Source organism: Theropithecus gelada, chromosome 8 (genome assembly GCF_003255815.1).
Source record: "Theropithecus gelada isolate Dixy chromosome 8, Tgel_1.0, whole genome shotgun sequence".
Lineage (NCBI taxonomy): Eukaryota > Metazoa > Chordata > Mammalia > Primates > Cercopithecidae > Theropithecus > Theropithecus gelada.
The window spans coordinates 87748270-87769189 of NC_037676.1; the positions used below are offsets into that span (position 1 = coordinate 87748270).

A 20920-nucleotide genomic window follows, 5' to 3' on the forward strand; every position below is an offset into this window, starting at 1 on the left:
CTTTATGTCTTCTTGACATTTTGTCTTGGAAATTCAGTTTTTATGTTAAAACTTGTGAAAGCTTTTTACATAGCAAGGACATTGTTCCTGTGGATGCCAGTTATATTGAAACATTATTCCCAGTTGTCATTTTCCTTTTCATTAAATTTTTTTATTGTTGCTGCTTTTACCAACATATTTAATTTTTCACAGTTCAATCAATTATTCTGCAATTTCCTGGGTTTTGCCTTTGGTGTTTTTGAATAAAATTCTCCTACCAGATATTATTTAAATATTTATGCATTTTCTAGCGTATTAATGATTTTGTTGAAAAATTTAACCCATCTTGGATATATTTTAATATATGAGTGAGATCAGGTTCTAACTATTTTTTTTTAAGTAGCTAAATGTTATTCTAGCACCATATGATTCTGTTATGCATGTTTGCTTCTGCTGGCAATTTAGGTGGTCTAATAACATAATAGAAGGTAACATACCTAAATAGCATAACATGCTTCTACCTGTAAGGGGTATTAAAATATTTATTAGTGACTTGGGAAAGATATACTCTAGTTTTTGAGAGAAAAAATAAAGCCATTTAAAGTTTGTTCTTCTCTAACATAACTGCTATATCTATCTTCTCATAGTTAGGGGATTAGCATCCAAGATGCCATTGTGAGAGAACTCTAGTTATTGGGGGAACCTACACCCAATATTTCAACGTAGGTTCTTTCTATTTTCCATAAGTGTCAGCTGGCTAAGAAATAAAGAGAGACAGTATAAAGAGAGGAATTTTACAGCTGGGCCACTGAGGGTGACATCACATGTTAGTAGGACCGTGATGCCTACCTGAGCCTCAAGTTCAAGTTTTTTATTAAGGATTTCAAAAGGGGAGGGGATATAAGAACAGGCAGTAGGTACAAAGATCACATGCTTCAAAGGGCAAAAAGCAGAACTACTAATAAGGGTCTAACAAAGATCACATGCTTCTGAGGGAACAAGACAAAGGGCAAAAGCAGAACTACTGATAAGGGTCCAACAAAGATCACAAGGCAAAGGGCAAAAGCAGAACTACTGTTAAGGGTCTGTGTTCAGTGGTGCATGTATTGTCTTGATAAACATCTTAAACAACAGAAAATAAGGTTCAAGAGCAGAGAACCGGTCTGACCACAAATTTACCAGGGCAGAGTTTTTCCCCACCCTAGTAAGCCTGAGGGTTCTGTGGGAGACCAGAGTGTATCTCAGTCCTTATCTCAACTGCACAAGACAGACATTCCCAGAGCAGCCATTTATAGACCTCCCCCCATGAATGCATTCCTTTCCAGGGTATTAATATTAATATTCCTTGCTAGGAAAAGAATTTAGTGATATCTTCCCTACTTGCACGTCTGTTTATAGGCTCTCTGCAAGAAGAAAAATATGGCTCTTTTTGCCCATCCCCACAGGCAGTAAGACCTTATGGTTGTCTTCCCTTGTTCCCTAAAAATCACTGTTATTCTGTTCTTTTTCAAGGTGCACTGACTTCATATTGTTCAAACACACGTTTTACAATCAATGTGTACAGTTAACACAATTATCACAGTGACCCTGAGGTGATGTACATCCTCAGCTTATGAAGAGAACAGGATTAAGAGATTAACGTAAGACAGGCATAAGAAATTATAAAAGTATTATTTGGGAACTGATAAATGTCCATATTAAAATGAAATCTTCACAACTTATGTTCCTCTGCTGCAGCTCCAGCCGGTCCCTCCATTCCGGGTTCCTGACTTCCTGCAACATCTAGTAAGTGCACTTCTGATCGGAGCATTCTAAAGTCTTCAAACACAAGCCATTTGTTCACCAGTTCACTGTTTTGGTACATGGTGAGAGTGTGCACATATTTTTAAGACTCTAAGTTACTCCTTATGACTTACTTCTTTATTGAAAGCAAGATTTTATACAAGAATCCTATGGCTACTTCTCCACATTTCTTTCAAATATGTTGTATTTCTATTAAAATATTTTTTACTCTTTTTATTTTTTTCCTTAGCTTTAAGTCTAGGAACACAAAATCAGCTACCTTTTGTTAATTGGTTAAATACCTATATCCATAGTTCCATTTTGCCAAAGTAGATATACTCATTTATACAGTAGCTATGTCTGTCTGTCTGCCTATCTCTTTGTGTATCTACTGAGATTAAGAGTAATAAGAAAATCTGTGCAGTGTCTCATGGAGATCAGTTGGTAAATAAACATTTGGGGTTTATAGATAATCAAGAAGATAATGCTTATAAAATAAGTATTTCCTTATGCTTTCATGGTCTTGGATGCAGAGAATATTGATGGCTTTTAAAATGATTTTGGACCTTTATTTATCCGATGGTGTCTTCCTCAGTCAAAGTTTCTCTTCTATGCCCTTTTATTCTCATTTGTAATCTTTTCCAGTAATAAACAATTCACTAAGGTTTGGGTTCTCTTTTTTAAAAAAATCTTTTTATATCTCTTCTACAATGAAACCTTACATCAACCCAAAGTAATACTTTTAGAGGAGAAAGAAATAAAAGATAATTCATGAATGATACCAGAAATATACTGTCATTCCATTTGTAGGTACGTGTTATAAAGAATGAGGTAGAAAAGCAAAAATAAATATTACACTAGGATGCAAGATCAAGAGAGCCTTGGAGTCCATTTTTAAGTTTTTAAATAGTTTAGAGCAGGGATCTTTTTCTGAGGTTCAGGAATGACTTTGTGATGGGAAAGGAAGCAAAAGGTTGAGTTTCTAAACATTCTAAGACTCATTGCAAAATTTTGGCTATATTTGATTATGTAACTTTTTTTTGGTAAGGAAAAGAAGTTTCATAGCTTTAATCACATATTGGTAGGAATCTGCCACCACAAAACAGAGAAAGACCACGGATAGGGAGTTCCTAGAGTTATAATAAATAGATATCTGCTCTTTTGAGTCATGTAAGGAAATTAAATTTAATGAAGATATTTCTTTTTCTTTATTTCCTTTGCCCTAATTCCTATTATGATGAATTTAATGTATTTTGAGTCATTTGCTAAACCTTACATAAGTGAACAATGTAGAAAATATGAACAACGTAGAAAATATTTTGGACTCACAGTTCAGCAGAAGGGTGCCATAGTGATAAGTGTACAGCGGGGTATTTCTGAAGGGCGAGTGAAAAGACAGAAAACAGAATGGAGTAGAAGCACTCTTTATCCTTGAGCCCACGCTGGGCCTCACCAGCTGGCTTATCATTCTAGATGCCAATAGATGCGGCATAAAGAAGGTCAGCTGCTAAACATCATGGAAAAACCAGGGAGTCCTTGCAGGATGTTTAAATTCTTGACGTAAGTTGACAAAGGATGAGGACATACAAGAGGAGGGTGAGTCAGTGATACATATGAGTTACACTCTCAGATGATCCAATGCCTAGTTCACATACCTTCTCTCAACAGCTGTTTTTATCGGCTACTTCAGAGAAATTCATAATGCATCTCATGAGTTCTGCCAAATATATGAAATTCTGGCAGAGGCAGTAGGGGGAAACATGCTCCCCAGTTGGCATTTGCCTGAGGGATACTGTTTGATGGTCATAATGTATTTTTTGTCACATTTTTGCCCTTTCTGTAATAAGACTTACAGACATATCTAAATGCTGGAATCCATTTTAACCTTCTTCAAAAACATATGGACCATCAAGTCAAGTGTTTTTCAGATCCTTCCTATGAAACTTATTTCTAAATCATTTAATTTCTTTTCAGAAAATGTTTTCAAATGAACATCTTTTGCAAATGTATTTCTCAACTTAAGCTCATATCCCTCTTTAGCACTCACCTTTTGAGAGCTTTTGATAACTTTATAATTAAAATCCTATCAATACAACTCATGTAAAGTAATAACATCCTAGGCCAGGTATAAGTGTTGCAGGCTTTCTCAATATTTGGCATATATAGAGTATCATACACAGTCAGATTCCTTTGCAAAGAAAGTATTTTATATTTAGAGATTGCATATGGGGGCAGAGCTAATGTGTTATTTGAGTCCATTATATTTGTATTTTTTTTCAATTAATAAATTCTAAATTTCCCAACTTTGTGTAGAAAAACAAATCAATTTTGATTAAAAATAAAATAAAAACAAGTTACATTTTAATAAAGAGGATTCACCTAAATTCTAGGCCCCAAGTCAAATATTTCAAAAGAAGTCTCTTAGTATGGTTTTTCGGTCTAAAACAAACACAGCCTTTGCAGAAAGGCGTACTTAGAGCAATGAAGAATCTGCTTACGGTTTTTAAAGTAATTTTACTAAAATTTACAGAAATGAACAATTGGGCTTGGTCTCTACTACTTCAAATGAGATAACTAAAGTAAATAACAAGATTAAACACTGGACACAGGATTTGTAGAATTCTGGATGTAGATATGGCTTCGGCAATATAGGAGGAATAAGTTCTAGTGTTTTACAGCATAATAGGATGACTATGATGAACAATAATTTATTGTATATTTAAAAATAGCTAGAGGAAAGGATTTTGAATATTCTCAACACAAAGAAATGATAAATGTTTAAGGTAATGGATATGCTAATTACCCTGATTTGATCATTACACATTGTATACATGAATCAAAATATCACACTGCTTGCTTGGGCAACATAGAGACACCATGTCTCTACAAAAAAAAATTAAAAAAGTAAGCTGGCATGGTGACATGCATCTGTAGTCCCAACTACTCAAGAGGCTGAGGTGGGTGGATTCTTGAGCCCAGGGGTTTGAGGCTGCAGTGAGCTATGATCACACCATCACACTCCACCCTGGCTGGCAGAGTGAGACCTTGTCTCAAAAAACAAACAAAAACACCACATTGTACTCCATAAATATGTACAATTATTGTGTGTCAATTAAAGATAAAAACAGCATAAGGTGAAGTGCACATCTGATTAAAAGATTGCATGATGTTTCTATATGATTCTAAGCACAAATGACTTCTTTAGCTTTTTTTTTTTTGAGGCGGAGTCTCGCTCTGTCGCCCAGGCTGGAGTGCAGTGGCGCGATCTCTGCTCATTGCAAGCTCCGCCTCCCGGGTTCAGGCCATTCTCCTGCCTCAGCCTCCAGAGTAGCTGGGACTACAGGGGCCCGCCAACACGCCCTGCTAATTTTTTGTGTTTTGTTTAGTAGAGACAGGGTTTCACCGTGTTAGCCAGGATGATCTCAATCTCCTGACCTTGTGATCCGCCCGCCTCGGCCTCCCAAAGTGCTGGGATTACAGGCGTGAGCTACCGTGCCCGGCCGACTTCTTTAGCATTTTTATAAACCACTCACTTGTGACTTTTCTTCCAATTTTAAAGTAAAGATTCTTCATGCAACTAACTAGTTGTAATAATGGCAGAGAAGCATTGTCCTTGCTAACGTGGGGAGAAGAAGTGAAAGCAATATCCAGAAGCGTCATCCTCCTATATAAAAGATAATCTTTTTGATCACAGACAACACAAATGGTAGCAATGTTGGGCCAGCATAACTATATTAAATCCAGTTGTCATCTCAGCTGTATTTTTGTCTTCAGGAGTAAGCAAATGAATTTCTCAGTATTTTATCTTCAGTTGCTCTTAGGTTGTTACATTTGAGGCAAAATACTCTTGCAAGTAAAGTAAGATTTTTGAATGTAAATGGAGTAGAAACTTAGTGGTTTTAGAAACTGAATGCACAATAGAAAGAGATAACATTATTAGTTCAAATAAACTGAAAAGAATAGACATACAAATCACTCAGTTGTAATTTTAAAGAATTCCTTAAACTAAACTTGAATTTAAGCATAAGCTTATGCTTACAGATTACTATTTGCTAGCTTACTAATTATTACTTGAATTAAGCAGTAAGAACTAAAATTTAAGTTTCTTAGTTTTACGGGTTGATTTGAAGGCATGCTATCTTGCTAATATTGAAATACATTTGTTTCTTAAAAATTACTATTTTATTGGATTATGTCAGAAGCAGGGCTGTGTTCTTGAGGAAGGACAAGTTTCTTCTCCGACTCATCAAAATGAAGCTCTCACTGTTCTGCCCTTCAGAGGTTGGGTTGGGCGGTTGTTGCGCTGAATGGGGACAGGGTTATCACCTTCAACATTTGATAGAAGACTGCGGAATTGTGCCAGCTGGAAGGATAAAATATTTTAAAAATAAAAAGTTTTTAAAGATGCATAAAGCGTTTTATTTACAGTATTACTAATGCACTGATATTTAGAAAACTGAGTTAGAAATTGCAGTGATATCACTAATAGGAAGAGAGAAAGCCCTAAATCCTTTACATTCATTCCTTTGAACCAGGCATTTTGCTTTAATTATTGATGACTGGGTTAAAGTATCAACTTTTAAATTTCAGCTGGGGTATGTTGGGCGAGTGATGTATTAGCTTGGTACCTTAGTTTCCATATAGTACTTACTTCACTGCGTTGTTGTGAAGATTAAACGGGTTAATACATGCAAAGCCCTTAGAATGATGCTTGACATACAGCATGTGCTCAACAAATGTCAGTTAGCAGCAGGCTACAATGCTTGTCCTGTAGGTTTGTTATGAGAATTGGCTACCAAAACATATGTAAGGCACATAATAAAAGTGGTTGAGCAACCAATGATACTTACTATAATCACAATTATACACAACAGTTAATGAGATATTTTGCTGAATATTTCAAAGTTTAAGCTCCACAAAAGGAACGAAAATACTTTGCCAACTATCAAGGTATGCCAGCTGAGAGCCACAGTTCCCCAAAATCTTATTGAAATGTCCACACAGTTTTTCTTTTATTTCTGAAATGCTTAAGAAGATATTTAACAAGTCGGACATTTCCTTATTAAGGAGGAAAGAGTAGTGGGACTCATTTTTTTCTGTATAAAGGTCAAAAAAATTGTATTATAATGCAGTTTTGGATAGTTTAATAAACCGATGTCCCCGAATTAATATTTTTAAGTTGGGAGGAAAAATGAACTTCTCACAAAGCTGACTGAAATAATAATCTCTCTCACTGATACTACCAATTAAAGTAATATTCCTGCTACATATTCCCAGTTCCCATTCATTCACAACTCTACCTGCTCTGAGCTGACACTGATGCTCTCCTTACAGATGATCCAGGTTATACTCTCATAAAGAGGAGGATGAGTCAGAGAGCCAGAGTAGGTCCAGAAATCCAGGGATGAAGGAAGGAGAGTAGAGGGGTCAAAATTTGTGAACGGGGCTCGTTTGCCCTGGAAGAAAATAATACATAATTACAGCATGATATAAAATACTTATATGAATATATATATGCTATATTATCTTGTTATACATTATGTAGACATTTTAGCTAAGAGTCATTGATTTTTCTACTATTTAGTATTTCTTGACTGGTGTGTTTGTGGGTATAAACAATAATATCAACAGAAGAAAAAAGATGAAAAATGTGTTACATGTAAGTTTTTGACCAAGACATCTTCTTCCTTCTTCATTTGGTTGCAGATAAGCAAAGATGCAAAAAACGTTTTTACAATCTGTATCTTTAAAAGATATTTAACTTCTAGTATAACGCTTTTATTTTTTCTCTAGGAATGATGCCAGATTCTATTTCAATGGCAAAGATCTTTATTGACATGCATATTGCTTGTTTTAGTTTTATTCTATTTATTCCTATCATCTTTTCTGATTATTACTGGTGTATAGGAAATGTACTGACATTTGTATGCTAATCTTTTATGCATTCTGTATTTTAGATGATTCTTCTGGAGTGTTCAGGTGGATGTTAATGATGATATCAACTGCACGTAATGATAGTTTTGCTTTTGCTATTTCAATATCTGTCATAGTATGTACTCTTTCATTATTTCGTTGCACTGATTAGGACCCTTATTATAATTTTCAATTGTGATGGTCACAGTGGCAGCTTGGTCTTGTGCCTGATTCAAATGAAAATGCTTCAAGTGTTTCACTATGAAGTTAAATGTTGATACAAGTTTCTAGGTAAAATTCTTTATCAAATTCAAGAAGTTTTCAGGCAGTTTTCTTTCATTTTGTTTCATCCTAAAGAAAGGGCATTAATTTTTATAAAATGATTTTTAAGCATTTAACAAGTTGATCATGAGGTTTTCTTCATCTTTAGTTAATATAATGAATTAATTTAAGATTTTCTAATATTGAGTCATTCTTGTATTTTTGGGATATACGCTACTAATTCAGAAACTACTCTTTTAATACACTGTTGAATTTGATTTGTTATAATAAATGTTAGGATTTCCTTTAGCTATATTCCTAAGAAAGTTTATGCTATGTTTTCTGTTTTGTGTGTTTTGTAGTTTTCATACCCAGTTTTGGTATCGATTCCATTAAATTGATAGGAAGTTTTCTGTCTGTTCCTTCATCTGGGCAGGTTAGTTAACACTGGCATGATTGTTTCTTAAAAGTTGAGTAACCCTTTTCCATGAAATGGTCTGGGCCTAGTCTTTTCGTTTAATAGATACATTTTGACTATTGTTTACATTTACTTTTAGGTTCTCAGTCTATTTAGGTATTCTAACGCCTTGTGAGTCAATTCCCTTACTTCACATTTTCTTGGAAAATTATCCATTTTATCTAAATTTTCAAATTTATTGGCATAATGTTATAAAAAATTTTGTCTCTTAAAATTTTCTTCTGTATCTTTAGTCATAACCCATTTATTTCTAATAAAGTTTTATATGTATGGCTTTTTTTCTCTTTATCCAGCTTCCCCATATTCTGACTTTTTGTTGTTCTTCGAAAGAATCAACTTTTCAATTTATTGATGAAATTTTACCCTTTACTTAGTCATCATTTTTCTTTTTAAAATTTATTTATTTAAGATAGAGTCTTGCTCTGTTACCCAGGCTAGAGTGCAGTGGCACAATCTCGGCTCACTGCAGCCTCCACCTCCCAGGTTCAAGCGATTCTCCCGCCTCAACCTCCTGAGTAGCTAGGACTACATGCGTGCACCACCATGCCTGGCTAATTTTTTGTATTTTTGGTATAGATGGGATTTCACTATGTTGGTCAGGCTGGTCTTGAACTCCTGCAATCTCAATCCTGAAACCTCAGGCAATCTGCCCGCCTCGGCCTCCCAAAGTGCAGGGATTGCAGGCATGAGCCACCACACCCGGCCATAAATTTTCTTTCTTATTTTATTCTTTTCTGCTTTTATCTTCACTAATTATTTCCTTCTATTTTCTCCTCATATGTTTTTCGATAACTCTTGAGTTGAGGGCTTATTTTTTATCTTCTGTCATTTATACTTTATAAGACACTCACTTAAGTTTAATCTTTCCTAGAATCAGCATAAGTCATATTTATTTTACACAAAAAATGACAGTTCTCCATGCTGCAAAAAATGACAAATCTTTGATTTATGTTTTAACCACTTACTATTAAAACAATAAAGCTAAGTTTGTGTATATCAAAAATCCATTTTTTGAGTTGACTAATGAGAGTTATGGTTATCAAAGATTGTATATCAATCGTATCTCAAAAGAATGCCCTTTACTTCTGAATATTTGTACTGCTAAAAAACTAGAGATATCTTTATTTATCAAATGGAAAATCACGATTTTGTTAGATACAGTTTTTCAAGCAAATTTAAATGGCTATGTAATCTGCTTTTCTACAGGCCATATTCTGCTGAAATAAATAAACCATAACTATGAAAAACAAAAAACCAAAACAATCCCCTGCATTAGAGACTTTCTCAGAGGTAGGCAATGTTGAAGTAGCACCTTGATTTTAGTTGGTAGCTTTTGCTATCGCCTTCCTACTTCCCGGTTTTAATACTTCGTTAAATGATTTCCATAGATTTGTAAATTCTTGTTCTCTGATTTAAACTACTTATTTAGTGTATTTACCTTGGTTTTAATTGCATGGAGGGCATCAAGTACTTTCTGCAGCTTTGGGTTGGCCTCACCAAGCTGGAGATTTAAGAAAATAAAGTATGAGAGAAAGATTATTGTCAATCAAACACTGCTTAGCTAAGCTTTAATTTTTTTTTCAATTAGCAACTAACGAGAGATAAGGTATTTTCTCTCTGCTTTAGAAGGAGAAGTTTTTCAAGCTGTATGTCTTTGAGAGCCTTTGTACTCTATAAATTGTTTATAATATGTACCTACGGATAAAGTAGCAAACAAAAAACTTGATTAAACTTGATTTTCAAAGTTTTACAGGGCAAAATCTAGAAATTTATCAAAACTGACATGAAAACAAATCTCTTATTTTGGTCTGTTATGTTACTTATCATTACTACAGTTTTTGGCATATTGTAAGTGCTCAGTAAAGGTTAAGTAGAGATGCTATAATTTCCAGAGTTACTTAGTTACCCAGGCATACCCAATTTAATAATAACTTTTTTGTAGAACTTTTCAGGGATTCTTCTATAGAGTATTTGAGCAACATCTCCCATTTAAAAAAATCAACTGAATGTTCTTTGTAAGAAAAAATTCTCTTTATTTCTTTCCTAATGAGATTTTAAATTGATAAATTTCTGAATCTATGGTTTCAGGTTTCCTTATTAATATTTAATAATATTTCTTTCCTGATGAAATATTAAATTAATAAATTTCAGAGCCTATGAGGTAGGAAGTTTAGAGGAAGGGGAATTTGGAAGAGCTGGAAAATAGAAATTCCTTTTTCCCTATGAACACCTTTCTATCTCACCTGCACCTGAAACTCATTTCTCTCAGAGGGAAAAGCAGAGATAAAACCAAGCAATAAAATACTAGGGAACTATTTTTTTCACCTGTAGTCATCGGTTGAATGGGAACTTTAAAATAAGAAATTCTAAAATATATGTTGCCTTATTTCCTTCTATTTTGAGGTCTAATTGGAAGCAGAGCTGTGTAACTTAACTACCTGTAACTCACCTTCATCAAAACACCAATAACTGCCAAACCATCAGCCTTTGAGACAGCTTCAGCAAAGCTGGAGTATTTTGCAGAATTCCAGTGAACTATATGAAGCTAAAAATGATACTCTGGTTAATTAATTATTTATACAAGTATGATGACAAAAGGTACGTTATAAGTTAACTTGTTACCATATGATGATGTATCTTGGCTTAGATACCTAAAACTTATGTGAACCTTTATCCAGTGGATTAGAGGAGTTACCATGTTACTCTTAGGTAGGGTTATCTGTGTGCCAAGTAGAGATTGCAAAACCTGGAACCAGTAAGCAAAATGTCCTTTCCTACAATATTGTTATTTAATATTACTCCTTTAAATGTATCTCTCTTTGTTATGAAAGGATCAGGAAACATGACTAACTAGTTTTTGGGAAAATGATTGAAGTAATTTTCTCTCACATGAGGTACTTTGTAGTAAATTCGTGAGAAAGGGTTCCTGGAGTATCTGGGAGTCTCGGCCAAGAACGGATTCTTTCAAGCACATTAGTGCCCTTTTGAGACGCCTCTCAAATATCTCCAGTTTAATGTCTCTGCAAACTCTAGATTTGTATATCCAAGTATGTATGTATGTATTCTTGATATCTCTACATGGATGTCTAATAGATGTTTCAAACTTAATCTGGCCAAAATAGAACTCTAGATTTCCTTCTTGCCAAACCTGCTTAAATTTACCTTCCTAGGATAAGGTTTTTTAATTGCTGAATCAATAAGTACAACAATTATCATTCATTTCTTACTTTCCCCACCTATCAACATTCACATCTTACAGATTATACTTCATCACAACTTTGAGTCTTTGCATTAGCTTCTAATATTCTCTGGAATTTCCTTCCCCATGATCTTCAAGTGGCAGACTTTTGTCTTGAGTTAGGGTTGAACTCAAATGCCACTCCTTAAACAATTCTTTTCTGATCATCCAACATAAAGTAACCACCACAAATCAAAACAATTCTATCCATATCGCTTATTTAATCTCTCTTCTTCCTATTCTCCTCCCTCCTTCCCTCCCTTCCTTCTTCCCTTCCTTCCTCTGAAATTTTTATTTTCCCTATCAAATGCAAGTTCTGATCACAAGTACTTTTTAAAAACAGTATCTCACGCCTGTAATTTCAGCACTTTGGGAGGCCGAGGAGGGCGGATCACAAGGTCAGGAGTTTGAGATCAGCCTGACCAACGTGGTGAAACTCCGTTTCTACTAAAAATACAAAATTAGCCGGGTATGGTGGCGCATGCTTGTAATCCCAGCTACTCAGGAGGCCGAGACAGGAGAATCACTTGAACCTGAGAGAAGGAGGTTGCAGTGAGCCGAGATCGCACCTCTGGACTCCAGCCTGGGTGAGAGAGCAAGACTCTTTCTCAAAAATAAATAAATAAATAAATACAAACCAAAAATAAATAAAGAGAGTGTCTGGCATATTGTAGGTGTTCAATGAATATTTGTTGAATGAAAAAAGAATGATTAAGACAGTATATTCAGAGAGATCACTTATTGCAATTTCCTCTGACCATGCCAGTCTAGATTCTGTCCCTACTTGTAATTAATTATTCTTACATCTGTATTCCTGTGCTTCTTTGTGAATAGTCATACTGCCATTTACTACTATATTTATTTAATCACAATAATTTATGTCTACACTTCCCTGCTTGAAAAGGGCTTGCTTGTGTCTCTATGGAAATGTTAAGTAACATTATTCAGCACATGCAACATGAAAGGTGCTGGTCTAAGTGTGCTCTGTATGGGTTTACTCTTTTCATGCTGTTAACAATCATTGAGATGGATACTAATGTTATATTATCTAGATTCGCTATATAGGAATATTGGAGCATAGAGTGATTCGTTTGAAGTTGTACAGCTAGTAAGTGGTCGAGCTTTGATTCAAACCCTGGCAGTCAGCTGGGTACTTGCATTCTTAGGCAACAGGCTGCCCTGCCTCTCAAATCTAGTGTCTTATAGCTATCCCAAGAAGGTTTATTGAATTGAATTTAATCATATGCTAAACTTTGTGGCTAAGTGTCTCTCATATCTAGCATGGGTTATATTGATTTTTCTCAATTTAGGTGAGAGAGTCACTAATTTAGTTTTCTTGGATACTACCAACTGTCTTTCCAAAAAGATAATACTAATTTAGGCTGTTAGTCCATTTAATTTTAATCTATCTTCAATTTTATGGAGGGGAAAATCCAATTAACAGATTCTCGCAGCATTGAAAGGTGTTAGTCGTGCTTTACAACACAAGGTAAAGCAAGTTTTATTTGTATACAATCACTGATATTCTATCAGAATAAAAGATACATATACTTTGTAACTTGGCAATCTGCCCTGTAAAAATCTATCCTACATAATTACTTTCATTAGTATACAATATATATGTACAGATATATTTACTGAAGCATTTTTTAATAAAAGGAAAAGAAACCAATTAAACAAAAATCATATGTTGTGATTGTTCATCAATAGAAGGCAGTTAAATAAATTATGATGTATTCACCCAAATGAAATACTATACAGAAAGTAAAAAATGAGGTGAAATTCAGTCTTCTGATTTTTAAAAATTATCGCAATAAATGGGTAAATAGAAAAAAGCAGGTTGCAAAATTATGTATATTATAGAATTCACTTTGATGAAAGCAAAATTAAAAAGTCAACCTGCGTGTATGGGTACACATGTATTACATAATTCACACATCTAAAGTAAAGAGCAAAATTTCTCCCATTTTAATCTCCCAGACCCTCTGTTGACAGTTTGGTGTACATGTCTCCAATTTTTCTTTGGATATACAGATAATAATGTCCTGAAATAAGTCACAAATTCCATGTGAGAGCAGTTTAAGAGCCAGGGAAGCTCAGACCCTCATCTAGGTGTATGCTGTTCTCTGTGACCATTGCTATGGTTAAATTTGAGCTGATAGTAGAGTCTCATTGAATTGTCCCAGCTTGGTCACAACCATACTGCTGGTGTGTCCAAACTTGAACATTTAAATAAAGAGGAAATGGTTGTGCGTTCCATTTGAGGTTAGAGCTTTAAAGGAGAGCAGTGTCACCCTTTGAAGCTAGCCATGATATCAAGGTAACAGTTTTTGAGGCATTCTCAGGGAAAGGTGAATCTTGGGCTCAGGAGTTTAGCTGCCTCTTTCCACATGAAACATTTCACTCTCTTGCCAAACGTTATGTGTCTGTGCTTGATTTTAATGGAACCTGGGAGTTCATTAGTGGAACACTCATTCCTTTGGAGTCATTATGATGTTGTTTTAGGAGAGAAGGGAGAAACTGCTTCTGGGAGTACTCTCAGGGTAATTATCTCTCACTTACTAAATTACATTACCTCGCTAGAATATTTCACTCCATCCACTGTATGTTCAGAACCATACTCATTTGAACTGCCCCAGTGAAAATGGAACTGAAAGAGCCTATAGCTGTCGGAGAAAGGACCACCTTTCAGCACTGGAAGAAAAGGGAACCAATTGTTAGTCTGATACTCTGCAAACTCTAGCTTATCTTTGCATTTAATACAAACCAACACTAAATTGTGTTGACTAGAAGTGAAAACAAACATTAGTGCCTAAACTTTCATCTTGTTTTACCCCACATCTATGAGGATGACAGTCATATGTATGGTACACACCTGACTGTGACATTGATGAGATATTCCATGAGTTATATACATTTCCCAGCACAAGAGCTATAATTTTACCTATTTCCAACTCCTAGAAGGCATATTGCAAGGTGAGTGAATTATATCATTACAGGGCTGTCCTTGAATCTCCTTTTATTTGCAAGTTTATTCCTTCATTCTTTCAACATAGACAATATGCATCAAAAATCTTTAGTAGTTTATTTTGAGTAACGAACCATTCATCACCTACTCTGCAACTGATGAAGACACAACAGTGTATCTTGACAGCTTTGTTGAGAATCCCTGGCCAAGGACCAAGAGAGAGTACCAGTGGGGCAGTGGGACACTTTTAAAACTTTGTTTGGAAAGCCTATCCAATGATAATATTAGCTAAATGCACATCATACCAGACCTAATCTAATGTTAATAATGGACATAGCCCCAAGGTACTTAAAATTTAGGCTTCAGAAGCTCGCAAACAAGTTTAGCATTTTAAATCAGTAGAACTGTTTTATGGAATTGTCATTTAATACAATATTCAATAAACCTTCATGAAAAGCTAACTCTGTAGCAAAATTTGTTCCAGATTCTGGAGTATAAGGATAATTCAGTCACTGCTTTGTTTTTCTTTTCTACTGTGCTCATTCATCTTCATCCCAATTAGAAAATATTTTTCTTTTCAGTTGTTATATTTGTAATGACTGGTTCACTAGACCCTTCTGGATAAATACTGTTTATTCAGAGAGAGTGAAGTGAGCACACAGATACCAGAATGACCAGAAGAGATGTGAGGGTGACTTTGAGAAGAAAGACTGAAAATACAGAGCTGGGAATTCCAAAAATTGTCTTTACCACCTGGGCATTTTCCAGAAGTCCAAGATGCCTCACTAGATTACAGCAACGCTACACACAAGCACAAAAGACTTAGAATGGGTGTCATGTTTCTCGAGTACTATTTTTTAAACTACCCCAGTAGACTGTAAGAAAAAAAATATCAGCAGGGTCTTTCAGCTCACCTGATCGGTTATCGTTGTCCTCAAAATTTACATGGAAGGAATGTCCCACATTGATAATTTCTTTGGCTGTGGCTGGGTTGTAGGAGACGCTAATAGGTTTCAGAGAGGTGTCATGTTTGGCTTCACTGGTTTTAATATCAACAGGGGACTGGTTATTTCCATTGGCAATGGGATATAGCTTGCTCCATTGTTCAGGACCTACAAGGACAAACACATGTGTAAAATCAATACTTTATCAAATGCTTGATTCCAAGTTTTAGGAGTGTAGTTACCTGTTTGCTTACTAGATTAGGGTTTAAGTGTATTAAATGATATTCTGTTAAGATTAATAAAAATTCTGTGTTTGAAAATGTCCCCTTTCTTTCTTTCTTTCTTCCTTTCTTTCTTTCTTTCTTTCTTTCTTTCTTTCTTTCTTTCTTTCTTTCTTTCTTTCTTTCTTTCTTTCTTTCTTTCTTTCTTTCTTCTTTCTTTCTTTTTTTTGACAGAGTCTTGCTCTGTCACCCAGGCTGCAGTGCAGTGATGTGCTCTCGGCTCACTGCAACCTCTGTGTCCCAAGCTCAAGCAATTCTCATGCCTCAGCTTCTCGAGTGTCTGGGATTACAGGCATGTGCCACCACATCTGGCCAATTTTTTTTGTATTTTTAGTAGAGATGGGGTTTCATCATGTTGTCCAGGCTGGTCTCGAAGTCCTGATCTCAAGTGATCCACCCGCCTCTGTCTCCCAAAGTGCTGGGATTACAGGCATGAGCCACTGCCCTGGTCTCTTTTCTATATTATACTATAAAATAATGTATTTGTCAATAATACTAATATAGATCTATACTCATAGTATATAGGATTAGACTATACATATTTTATTATCAGCAATAGATTTCTAATACAAGCATACCTCATTTTATTGAATTTCACTTTATTGTGCTTTGCAGATATTGCATTTTTTACAAACTGAAGATTTGTAGCAATCTTGCATCAAGCAAGCTTATTAGGGGCATATTTGCAACAGCATGTGTTTACTTCACGTCTCTGTGTCACATTTTGGTCATTCTCACAATATTTTAAACTTCTTAATTGTTCATATATCTATCATTGTGATCTTTGATGTTACTATTGTAATAGTGTTGTGGCACCATAAACCATGTCCAAGTAAGATGATGAACTTAGCCTGTAAATGTTGTGTGTGTTTTAACTACTTTATTGACTGGCTGTTCCCCATCTCTCTCCCTCTCTATAAGTCTTCCTATTCCCTGAGACAACAATATTGAAATTAATCTGATTAATAACCCTACAATGACCTGTAAGTATTCCAGTAAGAGGAAGAGTCACATGTTTCTCACTTTGAATCAAAAGCTAGAAATGATTAAGCCCAGTGAGGAAGGCATGTCAAGAGTTGAGACCAGCCAAAAAGTAGACTTTTTGTACCAGTTAGCCAAGTTGTGAATGCAAAAGAAAAGTTCCTAGAGAAAATTAAACATGCTACACCAGTGCACACACAAATGATAAGAAAGCAAAGAAGCATTATTGCTGATATGGAGAAAGTTTGAGTAGTCTGGATAGAAGATCAAACCAACAACCACATTCCCTTAAGCCAAATCCTAATTACACAAGCTTACAGCTCTCTTTAATTCTGTGAAGGCTGAGAAAGGCAAAAAAACTGCAGAAGAAAAGTTAGAAGCTAGTGGAGGTTGGTTTATGAGATTTAAAGAAAGATGCCATCTCCATAACATGAAAGTGCGAGGTGAACTGGCAAGTGCTGATACAGAAGCTGCAGACAGTTATGCAGAAGATCTAGCTAAGATAACCAATGAAAGTGACTACATTAAAGAACAGATTTTCAGAGTAGACAAAACAGCCTTCTATTGGAAGAAGATAACATCTAAGACTTTCATAGCTAGAGAGGAAAAGTCAATGCATGGTTTCAAAGTTTTAAAAAACAGCCTGACTCTTTTGTTAGGGTCAAATGCAGTTGTTGATTTTAAGTTGAAGCCAACACTCATTTAGTATTCTGAAAATCCTAGGACCGTTAAGAATTATGCTCAATCTACTCTGCCTGTGTTCTCTAAAAGGAACAACAAAGCCTGAATGACAGCACATCTGTTTACAGCCTGGTTTACTGAATATTTTGAAGCCCACTGTTGAGCTCTACTCCTCTGTAAAAGAAGATTCCTTTCAAAATATCACTGCTCATTGGCAATGCACCTGGTCACCCAGGAGCTCTGATGGAGATGTACAAGGAGATTGATGTTATGTTCATACCTACTAACACAGCATCTATTCTGCAGTCTATGGATCAAGGAAAAATTTCAACTTTCAAATCTTATTTAAGAATACATTTTGTAAGCCTGTAGTTCCCATAGATAATAATTTTTTAATGATGGATCTGAGTAAAGGAAATTGAAGTTGTCTAGAAAGGATTGACCATTCTGCATGAACATTCATAATTCATGGGAGAAGGTCAAGTTATCAACATTAATAGGAGTTTGGAAGAAGTTGATTCCAAAGTCATGGATAACTTGGAGCCTTCCCAACCTTCAGCAACCACCACCTGATCAGTCAGCAGTCATCCACATTGAGGCAAGACCCTCTCCATCAAAAAGATTAATACTTGGCTAGGCGTGGTGGCTCACACTTGTAATCCCAGCACTTTGGGAGGCCAAGGAGGGTGGATTATGAGGTCAGGGGATCGAGACCATCCTGGCTAACACGGTGGAACCCCATCTCTACTAAAAATACAAAAAAATTAGCTAGGTGTGGTGGTGGGCACCTGTAGTCTCAGCTACTCGGGAGGCTGAGGCAGGAGAATCACTTGAACCTGGGAGGCAGAGGTTGCAGTGAGCCTAGATCGTGCCATTGCACTCTAGCCTGGGTGATAGAGTGAGACTCTGACTTAAAGAAAAAAAAAATTAGTACTTCTGAAGGCTCAGATGATCACTAGCATATTGTAGCAATAAAGTATTTTTAATTAAGGTAGGTATATTTTTTAGACATAATGCTATTGCACATAATAGACAACAGCATAGTGTAAACATAACTTTTAAATGCCCTGGAAAACTCCAAATTTTATATGACTTGCTTTCTTGTGATATTTGCTTAATGATAGGGGTCTGAACCTGAACCTGCAGTATCTCTGAGGTATGTCTGTACATATATCAAACATATTTTGTAGTCAGTCATGCCCCAAAAGACAATGCTAAGAATACATGCAAAGATAGTATAATTATTTAAAGCAGCCAGTTCAACAATTAACCTATGGCTGGACTGTTATTTTAAATGCTTAATATCTCTTCTGTTGGAAATGGAAAGAAGCTATCGTTTTGATCTATATAAACAGGAGAACTCTTACCATTTTTGTCATCATATCCCCAGTCTGGACTTGCCATTGTCTTCTACTGAGTTTTCTTTTTCTGAAAACAAAAATAATACCTGGAATAACTAACTGCAACTGTGCGTGCAGGAGATGCCTTAAATCCCTGCTTGGGCATTTTTATAGAAACTTGTTTGCCCTTAATAGGCCATTATTTCATCGTCTCTGCTTATCAGGAAGTACACATATCTAAAAAAAGTGTTGTAAAAAATTCTACAAGGGCTATGTTAGTTTCAATTGCTTTATTTTCTTATATTGTAAAAGAGAATGATCAAATCCTAGATTTTATAAAGCCAAGTCCTGTTTCACTCATGTTAGTAGAAGATATGGCTTAATATTATCACATATAATTCTTTAGATTTTCTAAATGGAAAATATTTTGTACACTTAAGATTTCCAACTCTACCTTTGTTAGTTACTTAAGCAATATAAGCAAAAGTAATTTATCAGGAGAAGAATTTGTGTGTTTACAGGCTGGTCTGAACTAGTATCATAATGTTAATTTAAAATCAGATAATTAAATTACTAATCATTTGTAATATATGTTATTTATAATGGTACATTTTACAGATGTACAGGGTAAGAATAAAGTCCTTTTTGGAGCAATATTGGAATTCATAAATGGAGAAGATTTTATTAATATTAAAGTTAAATATGGCCCAATATTTATTTGATACATCAAATAGGTCTACTAGAATGAAAGTCTTCCTTTTTAATAGTTCTATATAATTTATAAACCCCTTTCTTATTATTTTATTTCACCATCACACATACATACAAATCCTATATAGTAAGAATTAGCATTTTGTAATTGAGAGATGTTGAGGTACTTTGCCATAACTAGCAACAAGCAGAGAAGCCAAGACTTCAGCCTCCTAATCCAGTTGCCTTCTTCACTTACCTTCACCAAATGCCACAATTAATTCCCCTCCTATGCTCACAATACTCTTAAGTCCAAGTTAAGCCTGGACCAAGATGAAAACTGATGCCCACTCAATGATGAGAAGCGACACAGGACTTTTCAGGAAGGCAAAGAAAACTGATTAGAATGTGCCAGACTCTGACCAGTTCTACATATTCAAAGCTCTAAACATGCTTAAAGAGAAGACAACCAGAAAAATAAGCTTCCATAGTGATGCTTTTTTCATGCCATGATAGTCATTCCTCGTTTCACACTGTAAGGAGCTGCTGCAACCCTTAAAAGAAGAGAAGGATCAGGGCAATTTTCACCAAGGCTGACTGGAGACACGTTGTTTGCTCCTTTGCAGTTAATGATGGTGCATTGTCTTATAGGCAGGGTGGGATGTGGTCATGAACATCCACAGAGTGGGAAGAGACGCAAGCTCCCATTCTATGGCTTCAGTAAGCATAAGAAGATATTGTTTAAAAGGGAATTATTTTTTTTCAAAGTACTGTTTATTGAAGGCCCAAGAGGGATCAACTGCTGTGCTAAAAACTTTACGTGCATCAACTTATTTAATTCTTATTATAACAAAATTGGGCATTAAAATCTGTGTTTTCGGCTGAGATGGGAGGATCTCTTGAGCCTACGAGTTCCAGATCAGCCTGGGCAACATAGTGATACCCTGTTTCTGGAAAAAATAAATAAATAAAAAAAATTGTGTTTTATATTAAAAAAAAATTGAGGCTTACAGAGGTGAAGACACCTCCTCAGGGTTACAAAGCTTGCAAGTGGCTGTTTATATCCCATAAGCCTAGGGTTTAAACCTAGATCTGTCTAATTCCAAAGCTAATGCATTTTCTCAACCTTCCACTGTCAACAATTGTCCACTGACCTCTAGTTGATTCTGTTTTCTGGAGGATTGGATTAGGTGATGTAGCTTGGTTTGGCTCAAGATGACCAAGAGTCAGGCTTCATCCTTGGGCTCACTTCACTCTGGAAGCTCATGGAGTGACAGGAGCAGGCTACCCTTTGCCAGGTAATTTGCCTCCTAATATTGTATACTTTGTGAAAAGTAACTTTAGCTTGAACTGCTTTATTAATCAACAAATTTGAAAAACAACA

The 20920-nt window shown here is 35.4% G+C and overlaps 1 protein-coding gene across 6 annotated transcripts in view; it reads right to left on the bottom strand.

Moving 5' to 3' along the window:
* Positions 1-5681: 5681 nt before the first annotated feature.
* Positions 5682-20920, bottom strand: part of CA1 (carbonic anhydrase 1) — a 51211-nt gene continuing 35972 nt past the window's right edge. For 4 of the 6 annotated variants that reach the window (XM_025394393.1, XM_025394397.1, XM_025394396.1 and 1 more), the window contains 7 exons: positions 18874-18934; positions 15534-15731; positions 14227-14345; positions 10863-10958; positions 9852-9914; positions 7062-7217; positions 5682-6124 (listed from right to left, as the gene is read on the bottom strand). In XM_025394393.1, coding sequence (XP_025250178.1) covers positions 6008-6124; positions 7062-7217; positions 9852-9914; positions 10863-10958; positions 14227-14345; positions 15534-15731; positions 18874-18910 — 786 coding nt within the window. In that variant the 5' untranslated portion in view covers positions 18911-18934 and the 3' untranslated portion in view covers positions 5682-6007. Of the gene's footprint in view, positions 6125-7061; positions 7218-9851; positions 9915-10862; positions 10959-14226; positions 14346-15533; positions 15732-18873; positions 18935-20920 lie in introns of those variants that run through there. The other 2 variants (XM_025394398.1, XM_025394399.1) reach the window with 2 other exon arrangements.